At 36.3% G+C, this 9,434-nt stretch overlaps 1 protein-coding gene across 1 annotated transcript; it reads right to left on the bottom strand.

Annotated features, from left to right (window-relative positions):
- Positions 1-1,234: 1,234 nt before the first annotated feature.
- LOC144449189 (peroxisome assembly protein 12-like) lies at positions 1,235-9,416 on the bottom strand. The gene is made up of 10 exons (XM_078139691.1): positions 9,391-9,416; positions 8,494-8,739; positions 7,830-7,938; positions 7,202-7,326; positions 6,077-6,238; positions 5,270-5,345; positions 4,391-4,472; positions 3,739-3,916; positions 3,239-3,333; positions 1,235-2,175 (listed from the first exon to the last, which is right to left on the bottom strand). Exons 2-10 carry the CDS (start codon positions 8,617-8,619, stop codon positions 2,058-2,060), a joined length of 1,071 nt encoding a protein of 356 aa, XP_077995817.1. The 5' UTR covers positions 8,620-8,739; positions 9,391-9,416; the 3' UTR covers positions 1,235-2,057.
- Between the last annotated feature and the right edge of the window lie 18 nt (positions 9,417-9,434).

A 9,434-nucleotide genomic window follows, 5' to 3' on the forward strand; every position in this document is an offset into this window, starting at 1 on the left:
AACATATAAATGTAATCCAGAACATTATTACCATATTTGTCCATCATATATGATCACTATTCTAGTAGCTGTGATGTGAATGACACTTTTTATGCTATAACAGAACCCCATTGCAGGTTAGTGCCAGTGTGTTCTCTGCAGTCATCTTTCACATAGTGAGTCATAGTGCAACTGAAAACTTAACCAACATGAGCACCCAAGCCGAACCTTACACTTCATAGAGATCTGCTATCATTATGTATTATTTCTCTCACAGCTTCGCTAAACTGTCTTAATTTATCAATTTGACCATTGATGTGAGATCTCACTAATATATCCCATTCTCACAAGCCAGAATACATATTTCTGCTGGAGCAATGGTGTGTCTTGGATGGTGCTGTAAAAGAGGCTGTGGTTTACGACAATGATCCATAGTTGGACCATTTGCTGTAAACTGCAAGTCAAAACAAGCCCTCAACAGTATGACCAAGCCCACTCTATAACTACTTTCACAGTGAGCGGCACAGCGGTCCTTGACACTTCCTCAACCCCTGGGGAGCATACAATCCATTGCACCCTCTAAAGTGTATAGGATTAAAGCCTTCACATTGTAACCTCTGTCCTACCAGGTCCCCAATTATACAGCTGAGCTGACTGAGGCACAACTGTGGTTCAAGTCTGACATCACCCATTTAGAAATAAGCAACAGAGTGAGGCTCAAGTCTGCAATCTGCAGAGTCCAAGTCAGCTACTCACCATTCAACCATCATGACTCTACTTCAGCAATATACAGATTACAAGTCAGCCACTCTAACCGTTCAACCATCATGACTACACTAGTGGAGCTTCATATAGATTGGTGTTATAAACATTTCTTGATTGCATGGTGATCCTTGCTGCAGTGTTCTGTGTATGTTGTTGTGGTTTGATATATTCATATGGCAGGCCATACAAAGTAAGGCTTTTGTGTCATGTTCTCAAAAGCATACATGCACAGGCAACTGTTATAATAAGCCAGCAAAGAAGTTTCAAAATATCCACACACACACACACACAAAAATAAAACAAAAATAAATAAATAAATCAAAGAAACACAATATATAATCCTGTAATCTCATCAACTCACACATACAATGAATCATATGAATTTTATTTGTAATTTACTGGGAAAAACTTTATTTAGCACCAAAATATACAAAATACAAATGAAAATCAAAATGCAAGCATTACAGCTATGTATACTGCATTGGTCTGTTTGTTTCCTATTCCCATATCTATCTATCTATCTATCTATCTATCTATCTATCTATCTATATCTATATCTATATATATATAGTACTGTTCAAAATATTGATGCAAAACTTTTTGAATATTTCTAATCAACATGTTCTAGCTGTGACTGCTAATTATGTAGAAGATTTGAACTGGATGCTATGATATTGGTGGGTTATTTGCAACCATTACAGTAACGGGGATCTGAATGTCATTTCATCAGTAGTGGATAGTTAAAACTATGGCTTTGAAAGTGATGGACAGTTTTCAACTTATGAAAGGGCGCCCTCTGTAATAACAATATCTTCAGGACGTCTGATAGTAGATTTATTATTTTGTATGTTCATTATGGAAGCACTAAGATTTATACGTAAGATTATTTCTTCCACTTTTACTCGACCTGTTTCGAACAAATCACTTGTCCTTCTTCAGTGTCTAACTGGATCTGACAGAATGATCCAAATTTGCTGGAGGTGTTGAGTAACCAGAGGTGTGAAAAGGTTAGCTTCAATATAAAACATTTAATATGTAAATTAAGGTGTGAAAGTACTTGTCAGTTATGTACATCTAACTGTCTACCTTCAGTGATAAATATCATATGAGTATTTGTGTATGTTGTATCTTGCTATGTGCTATGACCATGTGTATCTGTATGTTGGTTTGATGGTGTGATAAGGAAATTACTTCTCGGCACCTTCAAAGCCAGTCATAATCGTCCACCACTTATAAAATAATGTTCAGATCACAGGTAATTTATATTCAACAGCTCAGTAATGGCTGTGGTACACTGAAAATCCAAACTGTTACTATGCTGATGGAGGATAGAGTTTGATAAGTTGGTCTGTCTGTGATGGGTAGCCAGTTACTGGACAGCATTTATGAGATCTTATGTAGGTGTAGATACATGGATAGCAGAAGACATATCTGTGGATGAAAGAGAATTGAAAAGTGAGTTACAAAACGGACAAATTCATGGTACAATGGAAACAGGGTTGGTGTGGTGTTTCACTGAGCAAGTTACAAAATAGTAATTCATATGCAAGGTATTCATATTACGTGCGGTAGGAATGAAGATGTCATCGCTGTCATTGTCATGGTCGTTGTCATGGTCATCATCGTCATTGTCATTGTCGTCGTCGTCGTCGTCGTCGTCGTCGTCGTCGTCGTCATCATCATCATTATTATCATCATCTTATACTGTTGATAGAGGTCACAGACCTGCACAAAGTTCCAATAGTTTACAATAGTCTAGTCCAGTGCGTATTTGCCGGTATGATGAATTTGGAAGTATGGATCAGATATGTGGTTGTATAGGAATGGTGCAGATTTACAGTGATTGTCTAGTCTTGAAGGATTTAAGAGTGGGAGCAGTGACAACATGGTCCAGAAGATTGTTCCATGGTTGAAAGACTCTATGGGTGATGAAGTGTTGGCAAACATTGAGAGAGAGGGATTTAGATTTCTTGAGTTTGAGTGAATGTCCACGAGTTACAGAATTTGTTTCCATGTTGAGAAGAGGAGAGCGGAGATTATAGAGCCCATGTGTAAATTTAAATACATGTACTTCTGTCATGCCACCTTGGTTGTTGTTTCACCCATAACACACTATGTTTTTATACACACACAAAGACAACTTTACATGCAAAAGAAACTATTATATATAGAGGTGCCGCACACACATACACAAATTAGTATGTTGATTGATTATCAGTTGGAAAATAAACAATTGAAGCCATTAAAATCATCAAGTCCGGATGTCATTTTTTCAACAGAAGCCTGATTCTACTTCTCTGTACAAGAATAGCAATGCTTATTACTTTTCAAAGTGATTGGGTAAAGGATCCTGCTGTGTGTGTGCTTTGTGTCGCTGTTATCGTTAGAGTAGAATTGAATTGTGTCTATCTTTGTGTTAAAAACATTATGTCTCATGAGCGAAGCACCAGTACAACTTCATTCAATGACATGTTTTACTAATAATAAGTCTTACCCAGAGGTAGATAAAGCTGTATCATTTGTACGTGTTCTAAAACAAAGTGGACACACTGTAGCATCTGCGGGTAAAGATTCTGGCCTTGATTTAATCTTTAAAAAAAACAAAAAAACAACAACAACAACAACAATAATATACTTATATAAACTGAGATAATTGTGACTGTTTTTTGTCATTTCTTATCGTGACATTTTGTTCAGACACCGCACAACTGATTTCTCTAAAAAGCAAAGTTGTTCAAATCTTTCATGGCTGTGTCATATGAAAGCTTGTTTCAGGTTCTTCTGAAGAATAATAAAACAAATAATATGATATTTTCCAATAGGGTATTCGGTGGCCATTTTGGAATCTAAAAAGGGTTTATTTCAAGAAATTTGCAATGGCATGTATTTTTAAAAATTGCATGGTGACCCATTATTTTTTTTCTCCTGATTTTGTGAATGAGAGACAATGCATATTGTTGATTCAGAAATAAATACACTTGAATAACTACTAACCTTTGGGGGTTTTGGCACAGGGAGGGCAGTCAGTGACACTGTACTTCGATGACTCTCATTTGCATACCACCACTCTAAGAATTGGAGGAAGAATACTGCAACGGACAAACCATTGGAAACCCCGATAGCAACGGCACCTAGCAACCATTTACTGAATACCTTCATCTTCTCTGCAATACTAAATATCGAAATAGGATAAATAACTGATTGAAATAAAATATTTGTGTTCCGTGATTGACATCTAGATGTTGTAAAGTCTTTGCTCCAATAATGACTGATGGAACTGTATCTTGCTGAATATACATCATCGTAAAACGAGACCTTTTTATGTCACCGTCCAAGATGCAGTGCGAAGAGGCTGTAGTGAGTGGACTCAATAGTGATTCGTAAAAACCCCAGTGCCTTATTTTTAGTTACTGTTAGGTTATCTAAGTAGAAACCTATGCTCTTGCTTGCCAGAATGCTGAATATGCCAAGTTTTTAACATTTTAAATTCTAATGGTGAACATATTGCCAAAATGAAACAGTAGCAGAAATGACAAAACAGATTTTATAAAGTTTATCCTGCTGTCTTTGATGAAATTATTTCCCTGCATCCAAGTTAGGATAGGGAAGTAAACCATAAAATACTGTGGTTTTATTAATCACATACCTGTTTGTATCTGTGAATGGACTTTGCAGTGATTGCATCTGTGCCAGCATGTCTTCTCTTGTTAGATGCTGAAGCTTTACACCTGGAAACAAAAGATAGAAAATATGTCTTTAGATTCCCTCTCATGTTGAGAGGGATAAAAACAATACATTGACAATAGTACAGAACTATGTTTCATAAGACTGTTTTGAAGAATTCCGACCTGCAACAAACAATAAATTATCGTGGAAACACTCACATGACATCATTATATTTCAGGAAATATATGTATTTTTTATAAATTTTGGGTTCTGGAGATATTATTTCATGATTTCACATCACGTAAATTTTGTGCGATTGCCAAGAAACACCAAATTGAAACTACGTTTCACCCCTACTGTTCTCACACAGGTTCACCATTACATCATGGGACTTAACGGACATACATATTTATGAGATGAACACTGAATATTCATGACTATTTATCTGAAGGTGATAAGCACTGACTGACAGACAGACAGACAGACAGACAGACAGACAGACAGACAGAGACCGATTGACTGACTGACTGTCTGACATAAAGCACCTGGGGTTTCCAGTATAATATAAAGTTGAGAGGAGCTCTACATTAGAAATCTCTCATGATTTAAAAAAAAAATTTCAGGAAAAAAGCTGCCACTCTAATGGAAGTAGTTTATTCCATAGACTAGGCATAGCACATGAAAAAAAAATGCATGCCCACTATATGACAATAATTTGTCACTGAGTTCATCCAATAAATATTTGGCAGTTGATTGGCGTGTAAAGTGAGTTGGCTTCATGTGAATTTGACCACTATGATTAAAATATCAGGTTTAATACATGTAGACATATTCTGTTTTAAACAATTGACAGTCTTACCTGCCAGATATATCAATGGTGAGTGATACCTTGACTTATCAAACAAATAGGCCAATTGATAAGATAAATGAGCTCCCTGCAAATAAACAAGAAATGACAGCATTCATTATTCCATCCAAAAGCCAAGTTGCATGAATTTATACCCTGGTCATTCTACCTTGTCACAACACATGTCTACATTATTGCTTCTTGAAACACTACAAGTAAAAATGTTTGGAATTGTTTTTATTTTCTCCAGTATTTTTTAATTTTAAGGTTGTGCTGGTACACTCACAATATTCTCTATTATTTCTCTTCATTTAGCCACAAATATACTCGCAACATAAAGTATTGTCAATACTTAACTCATAGTGACAAGACCCCTTATGCAACCAGTTTCTTTGACTGAACAAAAAAACCTTGGGGAATACTGCCTATAACTCATAGTGACAAGGCCCCTTATGCAACCCGTTTCTTTGACTGAACAAAGAAAAAACTTGAGGAATACTACTTTAATATCAACACAGTATGGAAGAACAGAATTGTTCACATTCAACATATAAGTATCTGTCTTTTAAATAAATAAATAAATAAATAAATAAATAAATAAATAAATAAATAAACACAACAATGGTCTCCCTAAACAATGGTCTCCCTAAACAAAGCTGATCAGTCGCTTTTTCTTGAAGTTGAAGACAGTCCACACTCATTTGAAATATAATTTGACTCAAGAATGGCAAAGACAACAATGGGTTTTAGTGTCAAAAACTCCTTAAAAAGCAACAAAAAGAATATTGAACATCGAATGCGAACATGAGTATGTTTTACCTCCCATCCCATGTGAATATACGGATAAACAGCGACATAAATACTGCTAAATTTCTTGAACTTGTCCTGTTCAGATTGTGACACTCCTACTCCATCCAACCATTCTTGTTTCCATCTTTCAAACAAGGCATCAAACTTTAGTTTCAGGTACGGAATCAAGACCTGAAGATCAGAAGAAAACAAGAAATCAGAGATGAGTCAAGACTCAACACCAAAGTAAGCACAGAAATGTGTGCTGAATTTGACATTATCACAAAAAGCTGCTACACACAATTGCCATTCAGACATTGTTATCGTATGTTCATGTGACTCGGATCACAATTTTTGTAGCACAATCAGATTAATTGAATAATGCGTTTCAACAAAATGGCCATTTCCAAGTGCCAGCTGATATAGTATACAGTGATACGATATTATACTCTGTTGTTGCATAATTGCATTCTACTGCAGCTATTTGCAAACACATAGATTGAAGTCTGTTGGTTGAGCTTTGCTTATGGAAAGGATACAACTTCAGACATCAGACTTTGGACAAACAGAACCTGTTACAAGCTGGGGGGGGGGGGGAGTAAACAAATGAATTGGATTAATAACACTTGGTTCAGCATGTCAGAACAGCAATGACTTGTATTACACACCATGGTTTGATAAGAACAGTTTTATGGCATATTTATGTGTACATGAAATGCCAGGGGAACTGGAAATTTGTTTGTGAATATGAACCATAATGCAAAGTGGCCATACAACTCTTCTTATCAAATGATGAAATGTTATACAAGTCTCTGTACTTCCAACATGCTGTACATACCAAGTGTTATTAATCCAATGTCATTTGTTTACTTTCACTGTTTGTAACAGGTCCCATTGTTCCATGGTCTGATGTCGACAGTTGTAACATGATCATGAATTGTTTTACTGTATGTCTTTAACTTAGCTATTCTGTAGAGGTACATAGTGATAGTGTGAATACCTGGGTAATTGTTCGGGTAGTAAACAGCCAAGCTGTATGAAAATCACACAATGCTTGCCAATGACTGTATTTCTAAGTCTAACAGAAAGAAAGCAATCCTTGTTATTCAAGTCAAACGAAGTTTATACGAAGTAAATATATCTGGATCTACTCACCAGCAGGAGAAGAGATTTGACATGTTCCTTCCTTGGTAAACTAGCGTGAAGACCTGCCATCCATTCCTTACTACAGGAATTTGGCACTCGTTTTAAGCCATAGAAGTTTTCTGAGAATGAGGCAGCTGATGAAAGATATTGAAAATCATGTTATAGCGCCCACTTTGACAGGATATGGAAATGACAAAAACAGACCACAGGGAATCATATTGATCATTGCCATTCAATCATACTCTATAAAAAATTATATAACTGAAAATAAGGTATTCATTTCCTTTGATTTACTTTCTAACCTTTCTTGAAATCATCAGTTTTAATTTATCAACTTTTCAGTGCAATTTTCTTTCAACTCTAACTTTCTCTGTATTGTACATGTATAAGGTGTAATTTGGATAATGTGAATACTTCCCAAACAAATTTCAATAAAACAAATATAAAATTCACAGCACAACTGAAATTGATGGACATCTTACACTCGATAGTGACTGGATTGATTGTACTGCGTTTATCTTTATTCCGTGACCCAATATACTAACTGCTAATGCCTATAATCACTGTTGGTTGTCAACAAGTGTGGCAAGAGAAGCCTGCTCAGTGTGGTTGGTTGATGTCTTTATGATATACTTACATGTTGTAGATAGGAAGTGTTGTTGTAAAACTAAATCAAGGCTTAGATATATCTCATCACTGTATCTATACAACCAACCATACCTTGATGGGTTGTATTCTGCTAACACCTGTACATGTACAGTTGACAATGTGTACATTAAACAAGGATTAGTTGTACACACACACACACACACACACACACACACACACACACACACACACACACACACACACATATACATACATACACACATGCATGCACTCACTCACACATGCATGCACACATACAAATGCACATGCACACACAGAAACACATGTATGTGCACACATGCACACACACACACACACATACATACAAAATGTACATCCATCCATCCATCCATCCATCCATACATGTACATCCATCCATTCATTCATACAACAAGCAACACTATAACAGCATTATACTGCAAATTTGACAAGTTGCACAGTATGTTGTTGTTATTGTTAGCAGCACTGTTGTGCTATTAATTGTTGTAGGTAATGTGAGCTTCACTTAGTTACTTCAGCAAATTTCTCTGCTGTCCCTATATATAAAACAAATGGCAAGATTGCAGCAAATGTACAAATGTATACTGGCAGGGGCATGCAATAAGTTGCCTGAGTGCATGGTCACAGTTAGTATTAATGTCTATATATCTCACCCTGAGTGCATGTTTAATAGCTGGTCTGATTGCAGACATCAACCCTTCTTGGGCAAGTACTTCAAAGAAGGTAGGTTTTTCTTCATCTGCTGTGGCAGATGTCAGGTGAGCTCCAAACTCTGCCATAGCGGTGATGACTTTGATATAACTGTCCTTATAATTTCTCCTCTTCTCTTTTGCTCCTCTTAATCTAGCTTTCCTGTCTGCATACCCATTCTACCAAGAAGTACATGTATCTCCTACATACTGGTCAGAAATTCAAAAAAAAATTCCAACAGAGAGAGAAATTGTAAAATCATTTTTTAAGCATGCAAATGTTAATTTAGGATGAAAATGTTAAGGTTCTCAGTTATGGATGAATTAGCCCCACTGTGAAGAGAACACAGGTGCTCCTCAAGATATTGCTCCCCTCCCCACCCAGCTCGATGAAATAAATAACCAGCAACAACACCACCACCACCACCACCACCACAAAGCAAAACAAATTTTTTTGTTTTCATTTGAAAAGTAAAAGTAAACCAAAAGAAAGTACACATTGCATATTACAATCACAGGCACTTGAATCAATCAGTATGCATTTTTTTTTAAAAATGTATAGTAAAAGAAAAACCAAAGAAACAATTTTAAAGAAATTTTCATGCAGATTGATTCAAGTGCCTGTGTGATTATGAATCATCCATCATCATCCATGGGTCTCCACTCTAGCTCTGTGAGTGAGCTATTGATTGAGCGAGTTCATGGCCATTTTCCGCGTAACGTCACCACGCAGATTCTCGATCTGGATGACGTTGCATGCATTCTCAAAGGTGGAAAATATTTTTAGGAGGTGCTGAAATAAATATGCTCAAATGTTACGATTAAATGTGCATAACCACATGCAGACAAGTAATCACGTACCTGTTCGCATATCGAAAAGTTCAAAGGTCAGCCGGGGTAGTAAT

The sequence above is a fragment of the Glandiceps talaboti genome, chromosome 18 (genome assembly GCF_964340395.1).
Source record: "Glandiceps talaboti chromosome 18, keGlaTala1.1, whole genome shotgun sequence".
NCBI classification, from domain to species: domain Eukaryota; kingdom Metazoa; phylum Hemichordata; class Enteropneusta; family Spengelidae; genus Glandiceps; species Glandiceps talaboti.